Consider the following 19,182-nt stretch of genomic DNA (forward strand, 5'->3'; position numbering starts at 1 on the left):
CTGTATTCTTTGAGTGTCAAGAATGTCAAAGTTATAAAAGAAAAAAAAAGCCGGGCGCGGTGGCTCACGCCTGTAATACCAGCACTTTGGGAGGCTGAGGCGGGTGGATCACAAGGTCAGGAGATCGAGACCATGGTGAAACCCCGTCTCTACTAAAAATAGAAAAAATTAGCCGGGCGCGGTAGTAGGCGCCTGTAGTCCCAGTTACTCGGGAGGCTGAGGCCGGAGAATGGCGTGAACCCAGGAGGCAGAGCTTGCAGTGAGCCGAGATTGCGCCACTGCACTCCAGCCTGGGCGACAGAGCGAGACTCCGTCTCAAAAAAAAAAAAAAAAGACTGAGGAGTGTTTTCAGATTAAAGGAGACTAAAGAGACACAACAACTAAATGCAATGTGCAACCCTAGCCTGGATGTTGGCCTGCTCCAGCAATGGCACCCCTTGTCTGTGGATAGGATGACCTGCCTGGTGATCACTGGCATTCCTGCCTGAACTGCCTCCTTTCATGATTGCAGAGCTGTGCCCCTCTCACATATGCTCAACTTGTTTGTAACATTTAGATTAAGACACAAAGGAGGCTGCATGCAGTGGCTCACGCCTGTAATCCCGGCACTTTGGGAGGCAGATGCAGGAGGATCACCTGAGCCCTGGAGTTTGAGACCAAACTGGGCAACATGGCAAAACTCGGTCTCTACAAAAAACACAAAAATTAGCCAGGTGTGGTGTCATGTACTTGTAGTCCCAGCTACTCTGGAGGCTGAGGTGGGAGGATCACCTGTGCCTGAGGAGGCTGGGGGGGCAGTGAGCCGTGGGTGGGCGGTTCCAATCCAGGGTGGGTGACATTGGAATTTGGGGGTTCAAAAAAAAAAAAAAAAAAAAAAGACACAAAGGGATGTTTGGTGCCAAGACATGAGGAATGCTTGATTCACCTGGCAATGTCTGGGATAAAGGACAGAATCACCACGTGGGTCCCCAGATGACAAATAGTTCTGAGTTGACAGTGGGGGTCCCCCTTGAAGCCTCAATTGGAGGAAGCAGGTTGTTGCAGTTATGGACCAGGAGGGGCAAGGAGTATGTGCATGATCCACATCAACCGATGTGAGCACTCGCTCCCTGGAGTGTGGCTGGAGGCCCAAGCCCAGCACAGTTGTGGCACAGATGGGCAGAGGTTGGGGCAAGAGAATACCATGTTTAGTAAAGCTGCTTGCGTATGCCTGCAGTTTAGCCTACGTTGGTGACCACATGGCTCCGACATGCAGTCCAGGCCAGGATGGACGGCCTGGGTGGATGTGGGATCCAAGCCACTCTCAGCTGTGCCCCTTGAGGAGGCTGCTGCATCTGTGTCCCTGTAATACGCCCCTACCACACCCATCACTTCAGGAGGCAAGACTCTGGGGCCACAGCCACATCAAGGCTAACAGGGATTGGAGGGAAGGGATTGACGTCTGGGACACAGGGGAGCCTGGTAAGAAGGGGTGATATGGATCCAGAAACTCCACTACTGGGTATACATCAAAGGGAGATGAAATCAGAATGTTCAAGAGATGTCTGCTTTCCCAGTTCACTGCAGCACTATTCACAATAGCCAAGAAATGGAAGCACCCTGGTGTCCAGTGATAGATGAACGGATAGAGGTAATGTGGTGCATATACATAACAGAGTACCATTCAGCCTTAAAAAACGAGGAAATCTTGTCATTTGTGAAAACATGGGTGAATATGGTACACATTATGCTAAGCGAAATAAGCCAGGCACAGAAAGACAAACACTGCATGATCTCACTTACACGTGGCACCTATAAAAGCTGCCCTTATACAAGTAAAGAGTCAAATGCTGGTTACCATGGGCTGGGAGGAGAGGGACTGGGCAGATGTGGGTCAAAGAACACAAAATTTCAGTTAGACAGGAGGCATAAGTTCAGGGATCTTGTACAGTATGGTGACTATAGTTAACAACAACGTATTGTATTCTTGAAAAAAAGGAGTGATATAGGGGTACCAGAGATGTGCAGGACGACTGAAGATCATGGTCCAGCCTTGCAGGACCCCGGGGGACAGGGCGGGCACTCAGAGGCGGACCTCCAGCAGGTAGCGCAGGCGGCACTGGCTCTCCTGGTAGATGAGGTACTCGCTCTGGGAGAATGTGGAGCTGCTGAACTCTGGGCAGGGCACAGGCTGGCCCTGGGGCACCACCACTCGCTGGCCATCCAGCTCCAGCTCTGTGTCCTGGGTCGGATCTGCAGGGCATAGCAAGGGCCAGGATGGCCCAGGGGTCACTGGTCCCTGGCCTTATGAGTAAGTCCTGCCCGCTACGCTCTCCACGTCTGTCACAGGGCACGCCTGCTCATTTCCACCTTGCCCACCTCCCAACCACTGCAGGGGCTGGGGCTTCTGCCTGCGGTGTCTGCCCCGACTTCTCTCTGGGAAACTCGTACTCGTCCTTCAATGTTCAGTCAAGACTCCTCTCTTTGAAGCCCTCCAGGATGACCAGGAATGATTTGTTGAACCAGTGGATATTTGTCAAATGACAAACTGAGTGACTGCAGGGAAGCTTCTTTTTGTCCCTCTTCCCAGCCCTCTCCCTGAAAACGTCCCAGCCCCTAGCTCGGCCCCACCTCTCTCCTTGGGCTGTCCAGCTTCTGAGGACTCACCAGGCTCGGTGTGGCCTCGGGCAATGACACTGTCAAAGCCGGGAGGTGGGCTCTTCAAGCTGGGGTTGTCCGTGGTGATATGGTGCTCTCTGCCCAGGGCCACCTCACCCAGGAACATGTAGCCGATATGGTGGGCCCCACAGTTCATGCCAGTAACTGGAGGACACAGGGAGGCACCAGTGGGCAGCTCGGCCTTCCTCCTGCTGACCCACGGGGCCGCTCTCTGCTGCGATGTTATCCCTTCTGGCTTTGCTGCTCCAGTAAGAAAAGGCTCACTCTCCTCCAGCCGTCACTCCCTCCTTGTCCTGGCCCACTCCCTCCCACCTTACTGTGCTCCCTATGGCCAGGCCTCTGCACCCTCTGCTGTCCTCACCAAGGTCAGCAATGGCCTCCCAGTGACCAAACCCGGGGCAAGGGCTTTTCTCCCTGGCCTGCTCTGCTGACTTTGCTCCTGACCTCATCAGTCCCTACCTGGGACTTCCTCGCCCTGGCTCTCCGGAGCCCTCCACCCCGCCACTCTTTCCTAAGTTCCTCTGCCCTCCTGGTGGACCCCTTGCTCTTGGTGACCTCAGGCATCCTAGAACTTCAGCCCCATCTGTTCTGGGATGAATCCCTTGTCCTTGCTCTCTTGGCCAGCTGGCCTCCAATGATGAGGTCAACCTGGGCTGAGGAGCTGGTCTGGGGAGGTCATTTTGGTGAGGACACTCCTGGCTGGAAACTCAGAAGTCACTGGAGACAGCATTGACCCTTTCCCACACGCTCCCCGTCCCACCTCCTACATGTACCTCTCACGGGCTCCCTCCCCTGCACCTCCCAGCCCTTGGGCCAGGCACACATCACATCCAGCCTGGATGAGAGCATGGCCTCCCTTCAGCCTCTGGCTGCTGCCCCTGTCTCCACAGCTGTAGCCACTGGGATCCTGCTACAGACAAGTCCAGCTGGGCTCACCATCACTCTCTGGATAAAGCCTCATCGATCGTTCTGTGCCCCTAACCCACCCTGCCCCCACTAGGCATTGCTCTGAGCTCCAGTATCAGGAAGTGTTTGGAAGCCCTGACCTGCCACATCCTCATATCCTCCCAGCCTCTCTGCCCATCCCCTTGCCTTGACATCTCTTTTTTATGTTTATTTTTTTCAGATGGAGTCTGGCTCTGTCACACAGGCTAGAATGTGATCATAGCTCATGGCAGCCTTAAACTCGTGGACTCAAGCGCTCCTCCTCCTACAGTGACTGTAGCCTCCTGAGTAGATGGAACTACAGGTGTGTGCCACCACACCTGGCTCAAAGGCTCCCCCTTTACCCCCTCCCAGGTCTGGTTGGTGCACCCATCCTATCTGTATCACCTCCCCCAGGAAGCCATCCCTGACCATCAGACACTTCCTCTAAGAACCCCGCCGCCAAAGCCCAGGACAACCCACTGAGCACTGTAGTCATTAACCATTAAAGGATTCCTCTCTTGGATTCACCATGAGCTTCCAGTGGGCAAGGACTGGGTCCAATCCACCTTAGTGCCAACCCTCCCAGGGCTTGGCCCAGAGGGGCACCTCACCATAGCCAGCTGACTTGCTGTTCTCTGAGGCAAAGTAGATTCCCTTGCCAACACGCCCACCAGAATGTGGCATGATGCGGAGCCCACTAGTGAGGATGGCGGCCACCACGGCCGTGTTGGTGCCATGCCACAGCAGCTTCCGATTACCCAGTTTGGAGTGGGCCTGGAATCTGTCTTCCTGAGTGGAGAGGAAGTGAGAAATGGGAGTCCTGCCACCCAAGCACTCAGGCGCCTTGCCCTGCTGCTCAGAGGTGTGACCAAGGCCTAGCGCCCCTCTGCTTACTCACACGCACTCATGGCCGGCAAAAACTGACCAGAGTTGCTAAACGATTTGCTAAGGGGCAGATAAGCCAAGGACATCTTCCTAAGGCACAGTGATGATGGGGAAGGGGGTGGAGGAACCTCCCTCACCTCCCCATCTCGGTTTACTTTCCAGACATGTTGAAGAGTAGGGCACCTGTAGTTGCTGCCAGTCTGATCTAGGTAGGTCTGTATCACCTGTGGGGAGAGCAGAAGCTGGTTGCCAGGGTGGGAGGCTCAGGAGCTAATCCCCCTCTTTTCTTTCCCCAGTCCCAAGCCCTCCTCAGGCCCTGGAGACACAAGAAGAGAAGGCTGAGGGTGAGTATTCCTCTGGGCACCTCAAGGGCAGGTGGGCAGAGGGACGGTGCCCACTGATAGCCTGGCCCCTCTATGGGGCCTAACTCACCTTGTACTCAGGTGCTCCAGAGTCTAGCAGCTGCAGCTGGCACTTGAGAAGTTGGTAGTCTCGGTCCAGGGGGTGTGGCACCTCCTCCACCATCTTCTCCTGCACAGGGGCTGCCTGCATGGCCTGGGCCAGCTCGATGTCTGCCAGCACCTAGGATGATGGGCCCTGGCAGCTTGTCTTCCCACTTGACCTCTGGACTGCCCTATCCTCTCTCACACAACTGGTACTGCAGCCACCCAAACTGTGTATCCACCTCTCCCTTCCCACCCTATCTGTCTGCCTGGCCTTCCCCACCCATCTGTCAGCCTGCCCAGGCAACCCATCCCTGTGGGCCTTCTCGGCTACCTGTACCTCATCTCGCTCGCCTAGGGTGTCTGTTCACTGCCCCACTGCCTGCCCGCACCCCTGCCAGCCCTCACCAGCAGCATGTCCTTCTTGGCCTGCAGAAGCTCAGGGGAGTTGATGGGCGGGGGCCGGCTGCGGCCGAAGTTGTGCGGGATGACAGTGTAAAAGTGGGAGGACAGCTCCTCCAGGCTTTGGCCACCATCCGTGGGGCCTTTCAGGGCCTCCTCCAGAGCCTCCAAGGCCTCGAAGCCCCGTGCAATCTGTTGCTTGCTCAGCTTTCCCAGGGGCATCTTCTTCACATCTGGAGGGACAGGGGAGTGGGGAGACTCAGCCCCACAGCCCTGCCACCCTGAAGCCCCTGCCACTCTGCCTGCCTCTCACCCCTCACCCAGGTCCATGAGGGCCATGGTGTTCTTGAACATCTCCTTGCTGAAGATGTTAGTGACGAGCTTCTGCGTGGCTGGGTCCAGGGAGCAGGGCTGCACCCGCTTAGCCACAGTCCTCACTGGGCCTCCATCCACCTGAAGATAGAGGGCACATGTGGGCAGGAGCAGCTGGGCAGGGCATGACACCAGACAGAGACCGGCCAGCCTGAGGCCAGAGGGGAGTTCTGTGGCTGAGGCTGCGCAGCTGGGCAGTGGCAGAGCCCAACCAACGGGGACTCTCCAACCAGTCCCCTCCCTCAGCCCAGGGCCCGCCCACCTTCCCTGGCCATCTCACCTTCACCACAGCTTCCTGGGCCTCATCCTCTCCCTGTACTTCGATAAGCGTGTACTTGCCCGGATGAGCCACAAAGCGGTCCCGCTCCGCCCACTTGTTCTTGGTCTTTTCCCGAAATTTCTTCTCAAAGTCCTTCTTTGCATCTTCTAGCCTTGTGAAGTGGTTGATCTTCGACTGGCCTACCTCTCCCTGAAACCGACAGCCTTCAGGGGTATGTCCACCATCAACATTTACTGGCCTGTGTGTTGGGCCAGGCCCTGTGCTGAGTGCCCCGGGACAGCTGGGGGTGTCCCCCCACTCAGTAGCTGTGGCCTTTTGGGGACCCTGGGGAGTATGTGCAGAGCAGGCGGGGCACTCACCACACGGCCCCAGCGGTTCCAGCAGGTGAAGTGCTGGCCATCTTGGAGCAGCTGCATGATGTAGAACTTGTTGTTGTTGTTCCCGATGTTGGTCTGGTTCAGGGTGCAGTCGTAGTCCTCATGCACCTGGGCCAGAGGGGAGGTGGGGGGCAGGCTGGCTGGGGTCAGATGGGGTGCCTGGCTGCACACCGAGAGGGCTCTGATGGGGACAGGAGTCCAACAGCAGTGGGAGTCAGAGGGACTCTGTCTTGGAAGCTTGGGCGGTCACTGCTCTTCCGTAGGGGATGCGGTGTGAGAGGACATGGCTAAACCCTGACATGGGGGCACACAACTGGGCCCTGGATGGGGGAATCTGAGAGGGACATGGCTCTGCCCTGAGGGGACATGGGTGAGCACCCAGGAGACTGATGTAGTCAGAGCCTTTCCCTAAGTGTGGTTGGGGGAGGCCTGCATGGGGTCTGAAGGGCAGATGTGACCCGCCTGGACCTGATGGGACACAGCCCTGATGTCTGGGGTCAGGAGAACATGGCCTTGCTCTGGCGCTTACCTGGGGGCCTTGGGCCCCAAAACCAGAACTGAGCCCTGAGGGAGTGGCCTGGGTGTGTTTGTGCTTATCAGCGGGCAGGCTCTGGGCCTGACTGGGGACTGCAGCTCACCTGGGTCTCAGGGTTGCTGCTGAGTGGACATGTTGGATCCACACGGATTATGTGTTTCTCTGCGGGCATGGCCTTGAGGGCCTCAGCGGTGGAGCGGAAGGGGTCCTCCTCCCTTCCCCCCTGCCGGCCCTTCTTCTCAGGGCCCTCAGTCTGTACCGAGCACTTTCGCTTCGGAGCCATGGCTGTCCTGGGGCACAGAGAGGCCCTTAGGCCTCCATGGTCTCCTCATCCCTAACCATCCACTCTCACTCCCCACCCCCGCCCTGGGCCAGCACAGCATCAACTTGCCCCACCCCAGGCTGGCCCTTCGGTGGCCTTCCACTGCGTCCTCTGTCCACCCTGACGGCATTCCCAGTCCCAGACCACACCCGGCTCTTTGTCACTCAGAAACGCCCCTTTCCCCAGTCCCAGGTGCAAGATTAGGACTCTGTCCAATCTGCCCACTCGGATCAACAGGGTCTGCCTGGCTCCCTACCCTCTCCAGCTCACCTGTGTGTCCCGAGGGGTAGGGAAAGTGAAAGGAGGATCTCTGTCTTCCACTTCAGGGCTCCTCCCACTGTGTCAGCTAGTTCAGCCCTGGCATGGTTGCCGGGCTGAGTCACTGAGCTATGGGGGAGGGTGGGCAGAGGCTCCTGGGGGCAGGATTCTTGGGGCCAGATTTATCCTCCGGAGCTTAGAATCCAGTGCTGGGAAGGCCAGCCTGGTCCTTCCCAATGGACTCAAGAGTTCTGAGGAGCCAGAACTCCAGATCAGTGGTCTTGAACTGCCAGAGGGCAAAGGCCACTCCCACCAGGCCTTGCCCTGCCCTGCCCTGCCCTGACCTGCCCTGCGGAGGGCTGTGGGCAGGACCGTAGGACACTCACCTAAGAAAAGCAGGGACATGGGAGAGGTCTTGGCTGCCACCTCACCTGGTTGTGTGCGCCTCCCTGGGCAGTCCCAGGTCTAGCAACTCTCCATGAGCCTTAGGAGTGAATTAGGGAGGGAATTCCCCAACAATCGCCAGAGGCCGGGGATGAGCTTGTGTGGGGAATTAGACATCGGCTATTTGGCCACCAGTGTGGTGAAGCAGAGGCTGGGGCAGGCCGAGTCAGGCGACCAGTCCCATGGACGGGTGGACACTCGATCTGGCATATCCAAGGCCAGGGCAGTCGCATCCGTAGCGCTGCTCCTGTGGCCGGGGCCTGCAGCACGCATCTGCCAGTCGCCCGGTGATCTTGGGCCCGGGTACGCAGCCTCCCTCTCCCCGGGCCTGCTTGGATCCCCGCTGGGTCTAGTGCCAGGCTGCCCAAGGAGGGGAGGAGTCACGCTCTAGAACGCGAAAGGACTCCGCGTCTCTGGCGCCCCCCAGCGACCAAGGCGCGCAAACACAGAGAAGGCTCTTTCTCCGACTTCGAAGTCGGCCAGCAGCAGAGCGCAAGCGCCAGCTTCAGGCCGGAAGCGCCCGGGAGATAAGGGCTTCCTACTCGAGCCTGGTGCGGGAGCCTAGGAACTTCAGGAGGCGGGGCCACAAGCGTGCATCCTATGGGTGCTTGGGGGCGAGGCAGAGCCTGCCTAAGAACCCAATGGAGCAGTAGGAGGCGGGGCCCGGCGGGCGGTGGAAGCCTATCAGGACGCGGGGTCTTGCCATGCGGCTGGGGAGCTGGGAGGGTTCAGCTGCCACGTGAGTTCCCCGGCGGCTGCTGCTACACTCTTGGTAGGCAGCATGTCGGCAACAGCGGGAGCTCGTAAGCGGGGAAAGCCGGCCTCTGGGGCCGCGGCTGGCGCGGGGGCAGGCAAGCGGCGGCGAAAGGTGAGCATGGCGCTTCTGAGGCCTGCGGTCAGCCCTGCTACTGGGACAACCGTCATCCCATCCAGGGGACCTAGGTCCAGGCCCTTCCCCAGCCCTTCGCCCGGGATCCCTGCTGGACTCAGCTTCGTCCCTCTCTCCGCGGGCCAAATCCTAGAAAGCCGTGCGCTTAACCCGGGAGCCACGGCCTTTCCCAGTCCTGGGGTTCTGAGGGACCCGAGGGGGGGCCCCTGGTCATGCCAGGGGGGTCGGGACCCCTGACCAAAGAAAGGACCGTATAATTCCCAGGCCGACTCTGCGGGGGACAGAGGCAAATCCAAGGGTGGCGGCAAAATGAATGAGGAGATCTCCAGCGACTCTGAGAGCGAGAGGTGAGCTGTTCTTTTGCACGTAGTGGGAGGGAAAACTGAGGCCCATGGTGTGTGGAAGACTCAGTGAGTCCTAGCAGAGCTGAGCCTAGAACCCAAGACTCTGGCCCTTGGCTCTGAGATCGTGGCTCTTTCCTTTAGTTTCTGGTCCTGCAGTCTCGTTTCTGCGAGGTCTCTGGGTGGGAAGGACCCTAGGCCCCAGTCCGAGGCCATTGAGACCTCCTTAGTCTTTGGCAGGGACTGGACTGATTGTGAAATCGCAGGAAAACAGAACAAAGCTGTCAAGTATTTCTTGCATCCCTCTTCACTTGCCAGTTTTCCTGCAATTTCACAATTACTGGACTCCCCGTCTCTTAACGCGCCAGGCACTGTCTTTACTGTTGGAAATGCAGAGATAGGCAGGCAGGCGAAGAGAGTGTGTTGTAATGAGGTGTGTATTTTATAGTTGTGTGTTCTGGGAACAGAGGAGGGACTTTTAAATAGTGTCTTGAGAGATGAGGAGGAGTCTTTCACGGAGAGGTAGGGAAGGCCTTCAGGGAACAGCAAAGGTAGGCAGGCAGGTGAAGACAGGGTTGTGGTGAGATGTGTAGCTTATAGCTGTGTGTTCTGGGAACAGAGGAGGGACATTTAAATAGGGTCTTGAGAGATGAAGAGGAGTCTGTCATGGAGAGGTAGGGAAGGCATTCAGGGATCAGAGGAAAGTCTGAGGTGTAAGTGTGCCAGAATGGGCACTAGGAAAGATGGAAGGGGGCTGGGCCTGGTAACTCACGCCTGTAATCGAAGCACTTTGGGAGGCCAAGGTGGGAGAATTGCTTGAGGTCAGGAGTTTGAGACCAGCCTGGGCAACATAGCGAGATCTTGTCTGTACAGAGATAAAAAAGGTTAGCTGGGTATGGTGGTCTGCACCTGTAGTCCCAACTACTTGGGAGGCTAAGGTTGGGGGATCCTTTCCCAGGAAGTTGAAGCTGCAGTGAACTATGATCATGCGCTGCTCTCCAGTCTGGGTGACAGAGCAAGACCCTGTCTCTAAAAAACACACACACACACACAAACAGGAGGGCTGGTCATAGGTGCATGCAAATTGTAGAGGGCTTTGAATGCCTCCCTCATTTCTGCAAGGGATGGGTATGGTTGCTTGCAGGATTTCAAAGAAGGGTCAGGCAAGGGGTCAGGCCTGACCCTGTGGGTGGGAGGCTCTTGGACCAGAGAATCCTAGTGCCTTCCCTGTGAGCTGACTTTAGAACCTCACTTCTAAGATTGAGTACGTGTTGCCTTAATTTGCTCACAGAAAGACTTAATGTACTTTTCTTGTTTTTGTTTTTGAGGCAGTCTCACTCTGTTGCCCAGGCTGGAGTGCAGTGTTGCGATCTTGGCTTACTGTAACCTCTGCTTCCCAGGTTCAAGTGATTCTCCTGCCTCAGCCACCTGAGTAGCTGAGATTATAGGCCTGCACCACCATGCCTGGCTAATTATGTATGTTTAGTAGAGATGGAGTTTCACCATGTTGGCCAGGCTGGTCTCAAATTCCTGACCTCAAGTGATCCACCCACCTTAGCCTTCTAGAGTGCTGGGATTATAGGCATGAGCCTCCACACCCATCCATTAATGTACTTTTCTTAATCTGAAGGTTATTGTGGGTGAGTGTGTGACAAACTAGCGTGGGCTAAGTGCTTTTAAATATTTTTAGAATGTTGTGTTGTGAAGTGTGTTAGATACAGAACAGTGAATGAGATATATTTGTACTACAGAGAGTAGTGGTAAATTGGTGAATCTCTGTACACTTACCACTTAGGTTAAGAACTAGAACATTTGCAGAAACTTAGAAACCCCAACTGTCATTCTTAACTTGAGTTAATCATTTTTTTGGTTTCTTTGCTCTTCTTTTAAAAAATTAGTATTTTCCATTTAGGTATCATTTACATATAGTACCATTCACTTTTTAAAGTTATAGTTCAGTGAGTTTTGACAAACACAACAGTCCTGTGACCACCGCTACCCTGAAGATAAAGGGTTTTATCACCCTCCAAAACTCCTCCTGCTCCTTTGTAGTCAGCCCCTCTCCCTCCCCCCCAGTCTCTGCTAACCACTGCCCCTGGAGTCATGCATTTTCTAGCATGTCCTGTAAATGGAATCATAGTGTGTCTTCCTTTGCGTTTCTTTAGCATTCTGCCTCATGCGTATGAATCCTTCAACAATAGATTGATTGGTTTGGCGAGATTGAGTAGAACTCTGAAGTTAACACAGGTCTCTTGGCTGTGTAAGGGAAGGGCAGCACTAGCCCTGTTGGCTGAAGGCTTGCCAGGCACAGGGCACTGAATTATTTCTGGGGCATGGTCCAGCTTTGGCTTTGCTGAGAGTTTTCGAGGTCCCTTCTGGGGAAGTCAGGGGCAGGGTTACGAGTGAGTCCTGGGAAACCCAGTTAGGGGAGTGGACAGAGACTAGATGTCTGCAGGCACATGATCAGAGGGAGTGGGCTGCCCTGGATTCTGTGCGTCTGAGTGCCCATGACCTACCCCCAGCTCCCAGGAGCGGGTCACAGCAGGACCTGTCTTTGAGTGAAGTGAGTACTCTCAGCTGGTCCTGAGGGCTGGGTCATGGAAGGGAAAGCAGTAACTTCACCAGTAACGGTCAATCCCCAAACAGTCAAGGTTCACTTGAAACCTTGTTCCCAGGGTAAAGGATGGTGCTGTGGTGATGACAGTCCCGGTGTGTCTGCCTGGTGGATCCATGGATCCGATCCAGACTGCCCCCGTCATGTCTGGGGATGGTGTCATCTTTTCTGCTCTCTGTGTCACATCTCTGGTTTCTGGTATCCCTTCCCTTCTCTTTCCCAGTTTACCCTCTTGTTTGGGGAGCACATCCTCTATCCTTCTTAAGAAAGAGGGAGAAAGTTATGTGGCACTTTGCACACCTGGCAGTGTTGTCGTTGATTGATTGACTGGGCATGGCATTTTAGGGGTCAGTGTATTCCTCCAGAGGTTTGTGTGTGGGGCTCCTTTGTCTTCTTGTTCTCAGTATTGCTGTTGAGATGCCCGAGCATGTTGATTCCTGACTCTTTGTGTGTGACCTGATTTCTTTTGGAAGCCTGGTTTCTCTTGGAAGCCTCCTCTTTCCCCCAGAGTTGAGAGGCTTTAGTGATCTCTTTGGGATTTGGGTCTGTTTCCACCCCTACGTGGGGCACTGAGTGGGGCCTTTTAGTTTGGGGAGTCACATCCTTCAGTTTTCTGCTGTGTAGTCACCGGCCATGTGGGCTGGCAGGGAATGGGAAAGGTTGGATGGCAGGGCGGGCATTCAGAAGGCACGATCCTAGCGGCCAGAGGAACAAGGTGAGCCCCTCAGACCCAGCCCCTTCCTACCCAAAGCCTAGCTCCAAGGAAGCCTGAAGAGGAGGAGGAAGAGCTGGAGGAAACTGCACAGGAAAAGAAGCTGCGCTTGGCCAAGCTCTACCTAGAGCAGCTCCGTCAGCAAGGTGAGCCAGTGGGCAGGCTAGCCATGGGCAGGGCTTGTGCCTGCGCTGTTCTGCTTCCCTCTGCTGCAACCCCAGCCACTTGATGGGTGACTGACATGGGTTTCCAGTGGGTGCCCGGGCTGTCGGTGCTGGCTGCTCTGTGGGGGTGGCCAGGAGCTCTCATGGGCCTCCTGGGGAGCCTGCAGGGGGCTGATCCGATAAGTAAAGGCAGGAGGAAACCCTCCAGCCTGCCCTCCCCTCTGCTGAGGCAGCTGGAGCTTCCTGCATTACCCAGCCCTGCGGCAGTGGGATGGAAGGGGAAAGAGGCGTCTCAGCCTCAGTTTACTTGGTCTGGTCTGTCCTGCGCAGAGGAGGAGAAGGCTGAGGCCCGTGCATTTGAGGAGGATCAGGTGGCAGGGCGCCTGAAGGAGGATGTGGTAAGTGGAGGGAGAGGTGGGGAGGGCGGGGGTGGAGCTGATCTGCTCCCAGGGTCTCATCCATCTCTTCTCTGTGCAGCTCGAGCAGAAGGGCCGGCTGCAGAAGTCGGTGGCAAAGGAGGTGAGTGGGCATGGTACTTTGGTATAAGGTTAGAGGGAGTTGGGGGCCCCACCTGGGCTGGTGGGCAGGTGGCTCAGTGTGGGCTCAGTGTGTGGGAGTCTTTGCTTTGGAACATGATGGACACTTGGGCCTATCCGGTCAGGTAAGGATCTGGTCCTTGTAGCCTTGAGTCTTGTTTTCCTTCTGGCCTGGGTAGGAAAGGCCAACACTGCGTGGTGGGGTTGGTGGGGTGGTGCCTTTATGCCACTAGCCACAGTGACCCAGCACCTGTCTGCCCAGATCCAGGCCCCAGCCTCAGCTGACATTCGTGTTTTACGGGGGCACCAGCTCTCTATCACATGTTTGGTCATCACCCCCGATGACTCGGCCATCTTCTCTGCCGCCAAAGACTGCACCATCATTAAGTGTGAGTGAGTGCCTGGGAGGGGCTGCAGCCCTCAGGGCAAATCCGGGAGGGCTGGTCAGGGCAGTGGGAGTGGTCACAGCAGGCTGAGCCCTGAAGTGGAGAAGTCTCTGGAGGCAGGTTTGCTGCCCTAGAGGTGCTCTCTGGGTGACAGTGGAAGCTGCTGCCCAGCAGTGGGGCTTATGAGCTCCCTGTCCCTAGTGACCTTCTGGCAAAGTCAGGAAGATGATTTAATGGGAATTAATGCCGCAGGTGGGTGGTTGGACTAGAAGACATTTGAGGCTGTGCAGTCCTTGGATTGAGTGCCTGGTCCTCCTGCGTTCCCATCTGTTGCTGGCCGAGCAGTTCCTTCTCCACCCGCTGTAGTAACAGGAGAGCTCACACCATTAATCCCAAAGCCCTTGTGCATCTCTTCTCTTCTTTGGGCTTCATGGCTGCTGTTTGGCACTGATGTCCCTCTTCATAGATGAGGAAACTGAGGCAGCTTGTCCTGAGGCTCATGGTGGCTGAGCCAGGTCTTCTGGCGGAGTCCGGGACCTTTGCCATGGCTCTTGTTTCCATGCTGCCCCTTGAGGGAGGTTACCAGCCAGCCCTATTCCCCCATCCCAGTAGCTTCTCCCCCACCCCCAATGGCAGGGAGCATGGAGAGTGGACGGAAGCTTCATGTGATTCCTCGAGCCAAGAAGGGTGCCGAGGGAAAACCCCCTGGCCACAGCAGCCATGTCCTCTGCATGGCCATCTCCTCCGACGGCAAGTACCTTGTAAGGCCAGGTTGGCCCCGGGGGCAGGTGGGACGTCCGGTGCACGGTGGGTGCCTGTGGTCATTGTCTTCATTCCTGCAGGCCTCGGGTGACCGCAGCAAGCTCATTCTCATTTGGGAGGCCCAGAGCTGCCAGCATCTGTACACCTTCACAGGACACCGTGATGCAGTGTCGGTGAGGAGCTGGATCTACCCCAGTGGATCTTTAGCGGGCACATGCTAGTGTTCTAGGTTCAGTACTGGCTTCTGGGGTCCCCGTCCTCAGGGAACCTGCATCCTGGGGTAGCGAGTGGGTAGTGAGTGGTGCTGTAAAATACATAAGTGGTCTAGAGGGATGGAGAGGAGCTGGGGGAGACCAGGCTGAGCTTGCTCAGGAATCAGGGAGGGCCTTGAGAAGCTGTCTCTGGGCGGGATGTGGTGGCTTTTGCCTATAATCCTAGGACTTTGGGAGGCCGAGATGGAGGATCATTTGAGCCCAGGAGATGGAGGCTGCAGTGAGCTATGATCGCACTCCTGCACTCCAACCTGAGCAATACAGCCGGGCTGCACAAAGGTGCCTCACAGGACGTGCTGCATGGCTTGGTTTTTGGGAAGTCCTCCCTGGGCCTGAACTGTCTCTTGCCTGCTGTAGTCCAGGTCCCCTTTGTCCTCTCCCCATGCACCCTTAGGGGCTGGCATTCCGCAGGGGCACCCACCAGCTCTACAGCACATCCCACGATCGCTCCGTGAAGGTGTGGAATGTGGCGGAGAACTCCTACGTGGAGACACTGTGAGTGTGTATGGGAGAGGGTGTGTGGATGGCGTGGGAGAGGGTGTGTGAGTGTGCGTGTGTGAGTTCACGCAATACCCCTATCCTGCTCTGTCTGGCCCTCCAGCTTTGGACACCAGGACGCAGTGGCTGCTCTGGATGCCTTGAGCCGGGAGTGCTGTGTGACGGCTGGGGGCCGGGATGGGACTGTACGTGTGTGGAAGATCCCTGAGGAGTCCCAGCTTGTCTTCTATGGCCACCAGTAAGGTGGCCTGCTGTGCCAGTGGGGGCTACATGGGCTGGGGGTGGGCTTGGGCCACGCCCCTCACAGCCCCTTTCTCCAGGGGCTCCATCGACTGCATCCACCTAATCAATGAGGAGCACATGGTGTCTGGCGCGGATGATGGGTAAGAGCTCCTTTGGATGTCTCTGGCCACGGCTTCGGCTCCCGAGCGCTGGCTGCCCATGGGGCCCTGAGCGTGCCTCAGGGTACCCCCAGTGGGGGAGCTGTTGTAACCTCTTTTCATAGTTGAGGATGCTGAGGCAGAGAGCTCAGATGACCTTGTCTGGGCTGTGTGCTGTTGATCCCTTCCTGTCATGTGGCCTTTTTTCTTTCTTTTTAGAATTAAAAAAAATTTTCTGTGGGTGCTTAGTAGGTGTATGTATTTATGGGGTACTTGAGATGTTTTGATACAGCATGCAGTACGTAATAATCACGTCATGGGAAATGGGGTACCCATCCCCTCAAGCATTAATCCTTTGTGTTACACGTGTGGCATTTTCTGCCTCTGGGCCCCTCACTGCTGTATTCCCTCCCTGTCTACAGCTCTGTGGCCTTGTGGGGCCTCTCCAAGAAGCGACCACTTGCCCTGCAGCGTGAAGCTCACGGGCTGCGGGGAGAACCAGGCCTGGAGCAACCCTTCTGGATATCGTCGGTGGCAGCCCTCCTCAACACAGATCTCGTGGCTACAGGTGGGTGCCCTGAGAGGCAGGGAGGAGCGGTCGCCGGGTGGGCCGGTGCGGGGGTTTCTCACTGTTCTTGCCTCCCCAGGCTCCCACAGCTCCTGCGTGCGGCTTTGGCAGTGTGGGGATGGCTTCCGGCAGCTTGACCTTCTCTGCGACATTCCCCTGGTGAGTAAGTGGGCTTGAATGCTCAGCCTGTCTCTGCCACACTGCTGAGGCCCCTGGAATTAGCTCTTTAAGGTCTGTCTTCCTGCCAGAAGGGAACCTTCTCAGGGCAGGGCCAGCTCATAGCACTGGGCCTGGCAGGAACCCTCCTCACTTTCCCCGCTCTGCTCCCCTTCCTATCCTAGGCCCTGTCCAGGGTGCTGGGGTACAAGTCAGGAGCAGCATGGGCAGAGGCATGGAGACCTGGCCCTGTGATGGATTCTGCACCGCTGGTGCCAGATTGGGTGCCAGGCTAGAGCGTGTGGACCCTACTGTCCACACTCGGGTGACCTGGGGGAGGGTGGCAGGATCTGTCATTGATGTGTGCTGAGAATGCAGGGTCTAGGTCAATGGGGACAGTCATGGGGTCTCCAGGGCCCCACCACCAGGAGCCAGCCTCAGGCCATACTTGGTGTACACTGCCTCCTTCATCCTCACAAACTCACTGCTAGCCCTGTGCTCTGCTTACCGCCATCTCGCAGATGTGGAGGCTGAGGCCCCAACAGGTGAAGGGCTGGCATGTGTCACCAGGTGACAGGAGGCAGAGCAGGGATTTAACTCAGGCCTGGTAAGGCCCGGCCCTTAACTGTGATGCTGAGGACGGTGGTGGAGGGGCATTCTAATGTCTGTCTGTGTTGTCTCTCTCTCTGCTCAGGTGGGTTTTATCAACAGCCTCAAGTTCTCCAGCTCTGGGGACTTCCTGGTGGCTGGGGTGGGGCAAGAGCACAGGTATGTGTGGCCCTCGAGGGTTCAGGTAAGGTGGTGCAGGCTGGACAGCTGGGTGGAAATAGGGTGGAGACTGGGCCGAGTCTCAACTGCTTCTTGCGCTGTCTGCAGGCTTGGCCGATGGTGGAGAATCAAAGAGGCTCGGAATTCTGTCTGCATCATCCCACTCCGCAGGGTCCCTGTACCCCCAGCTGCTGGTTCCTGACACTCTTACCCTCCTTATTTAAGTCCTTCCCAGGCCATGCCCCACCGTCTTTGTATTAAAAGCCTCCTCTTTTGGGCCTTGTCTCTTGTAGCTTCTTGGGGGAGTGGGGTGGGAGTGCATCAGGGACTGGGTGGGAGGCGGCCTGGGGAGGGACAGGACTCCAGCAGTCTCCTAGCTCTGCCCCTCTGCTAGCCTGAGGGCTGTTATCCTTTTCCAAAGAACTTGGGATGGAGACCTCAACTGGCTTCTGGGTCCTGGTCCCTGCGTGTCCTGCACAACCTCATCAGGCTAGCTGCCCACCACTGCTCTGGGGTGGTTGGGGTCAGAAGCTACTCACCCCTCAGCTCAGAAGCCATGGCTTGTAAGGGCTGGCGCAGGGGTCAGGACTGGGCTTTAGACAGTGGACCTGCATGTCAAACTGGCTTGGCTTCCTCTCCCAGGTCAGGTCAGGAAGCTGGAGGGGACAGACTGCCTCTGAGGTGTGGGGATCGGGAGTGGGAGTGGGAGTGGGACCCGGCACCGTGGGCTTACTGTTTGGAGACAGGGGTCCAAGTTGGGAAGAGCTCCGTCTTTGGTCTGAATGTCAGAACCAGGCTACAGTGCTTATCACAGTCAGGACCTACCTGCCAGGCAAGTGAGTCAAAGGAATGTTCACTCTCTCTGATTTCACCGAGTGGGTAGCTCCCTCCTGCTGTGGGGTGAAGCCAGTGAGGAGGAGGCAGAGGTGGACTGGAGGTGTAGAGGCACAGTGAGGTTCCTTCCTGTCAGGAAAAAGGAGAAGGGGGTATTAAGGGAAAGCCCTGTGCCCATGGGGCCCTGAACCTGTGAAGGAGTGGTGCAGTCCCCTGAGAGATGAAGCCACAGGGCTTCCCTTGACCCTATGCTCACGAGGCCTCCCCCTCAGACTGACCTGTGCCTGCAGTTAACCTGGGGCCAGAGGGATCAGGTTCAGGCTGAGCCTCTGAAAAATCATTTTTTTTTTTGAGACAGAGTTTTGGTCTTGTTGCCCAGGCTGGAATGCATTGGCATGATCTCGGCTCACTGCAACCTCTGCCTCCCAGGTTCAAGCAATTCCCCCGCCTCAGCCTCCCAAGTAGCTGGGATTACAGGTGCGTGCCACCACATCTGACTAATATTTGTATTTTTAGTAGAGATGGGGTTTTGCCATGTTGGCCAGGCTGGTCTTGAACTCCTGACCTCAGGTGATCCACCTGCTTCGGCCTCCCAAAGTGTTGGGATTACAGACATGAGCCACTGTGCCCAGCCTGAAAAATCGTATTACAGATGAGATGTTGATAGAATTCATTCACTCCTGTGTCCCGTCTCAAATTGAGCTCAGCAATGTCATAAACACCTGAAGAACACTGTGAACAACACAGAGAAGCTGCTGAACGAGAGAACCCTTTCCTAAGTACATTCTCTTCAAATGAGAACAAGGACTCCAGATTCAAAGTGCAGATAACTTCTCCCATGGTTTCTATTCTCAGCCTTGCTCCGTCAGGGCTTCGTTGCTATTGGATTCTTGAGCAGGAGCTGCTATCAGCAAATATGGTGCCTTCAGCCTCTCCCACGACCCTTCCCCTCACCTCCGCTTTGGCCAAAATCTGGCTGTTCCGGGAGGGTTGCGTTCCACCTAGCTCTCAGGCTGAGATTGAGTAGGTGTTCTCCCTGGCTCCTGCATCTGTTAGCTATTGCTGGGTGCAAACCATCCTAAAACTGGTTTAGAATCATTAGTGTGCATGGATCTGTAGGTCAAAGGGGTTTTTTTTGTTTTGTTTTGTTTTGTTTTTTGAGACGGAGTCTTGCTCTTGTTTCCCAGGCTGGAGTGCAATGGTGCAATCTCAGCTCACTACAACCTCTGCCTCCCAGGTTCAAGTGATTCTCCTGCCTCAGCCTCCCGAGTAGCTGGGATTAGAGGCATGCGCCACCATGCGCGGCTAATTTTGTATTTTTAGTAGAGACGGGGTTTCTCCATGTTGGTCAGGCTGGTCTCGAACTCGCGACCTGAGGTGATCTGCCCACCTTAGCCTC

At 56.2% G+C, this 19,182-nt stretch overlaps 2 protein-coding genes across 3 annotated transcripts; one reads left to right on the plus strand and one right to left on the minus strand.

Annotated features, from left to right (window-relative positions):
* Positions 1 to 1,669: 1,669 nt before the first annotated feature.
* On the minus strand, positions 1,670 to 8,246 carry PARP3 (poly (ADP-ribose) polymerase family, member 3). 2 transcript variants are annotated; one of them, XM_011986264.1, is made up of 11 exons: positions 7,846 to 8,246; positions 6,983 to 7,164; positions 6,327 to 6,452; positions 5,968 to 6,156; positions 5,636 to 5,768; positions 5,322 to 5,548; positions 4,903 to 5,052; positions 4,608 to 4,694; positions 4,197 to 4,374; positions 2,647 to 2,802; positions 1,670 to 2,232 (listed from the first exon to the last, which is right to left on the minus strand). In XM_011986264.1, the coding sequence occupies exons 1-11, from the start codon at positions 7,862 to 7,864 to the stop codon at positions 2,063 to 2,065; spliced, it is 1,617 nt and encodes a 538-aa protein (XP_011841654.1). In that variant the 5' UTR covers positions 7,865 to 8,246; the 3' UTR covers positions 1,670 to 2,062. The 2 variants fall into 2 exon arrangements, with proteins under 2 accessions (XP_011841654.1, XP_011841655.1); XM_011986265.1 differs by having other exon boundaries at positions 6,983 to 7,169.
* Positions 8,247 to 8,615: 369 nt separating this feature from the next.
* RRP9 (ribosomal RNA processing 9, small subunit (SSU) processome component, homolog (yeast)) lies at positions 8,616 to 17,228 on the plus strand. Its single transcript, XM_011986266.1, has 15 exons — positions 8,616 to 8,771; positions 9,057 to 9,139; positions 12,499 to 12,605; positions 12,954 to 13,021; positions 13,101 to 13,142; positions 13,422 to 13,548; positions 14,182 to 14,306; positions 14,388 to 14,480; positions 14,974 to 15,074; positions 15,181 to 15,315; positions 15,398 to 15,460; positions 15,880 to 16,025; positions 16,105 to 16,184; positions 16,876 to 16,949; positions 17,058 to 17,228. The coding sequence occupies exons 1-15, from the start codon at positions 8,685 to 8,687 to the stop codon at positions 17,149 to 17,151; spliced, it is 1,425 nt and encodes a 474-aa protein (XP_011841656.1). The 5' UTR covers positions 8,616 to 8,684; the 3' UTR covers positions 17,152 to 17,228.
* Positions 17,229 to 19,182: the final 1,954 nt, after the last annotated feature.

The sequence above is a fragment of the Mandrillus leucophaeus genome, unplaced genomic scaffold (genome assembly GCF_000951045.1).
Source record: "Mandrillus leucophaeus isolate KB7577 unplaced genomic scaffold, Mleu.le_1.0 Scaffold296, whole genome shotgun sequence".
In the NCBI taxonomy this organism is placed as follows: Eukaryota; Metazoa; Chordata; class Mammalia; order Primates; family Cercopithecidae; genus Mandrillus; species Mandrillus leucophaeus.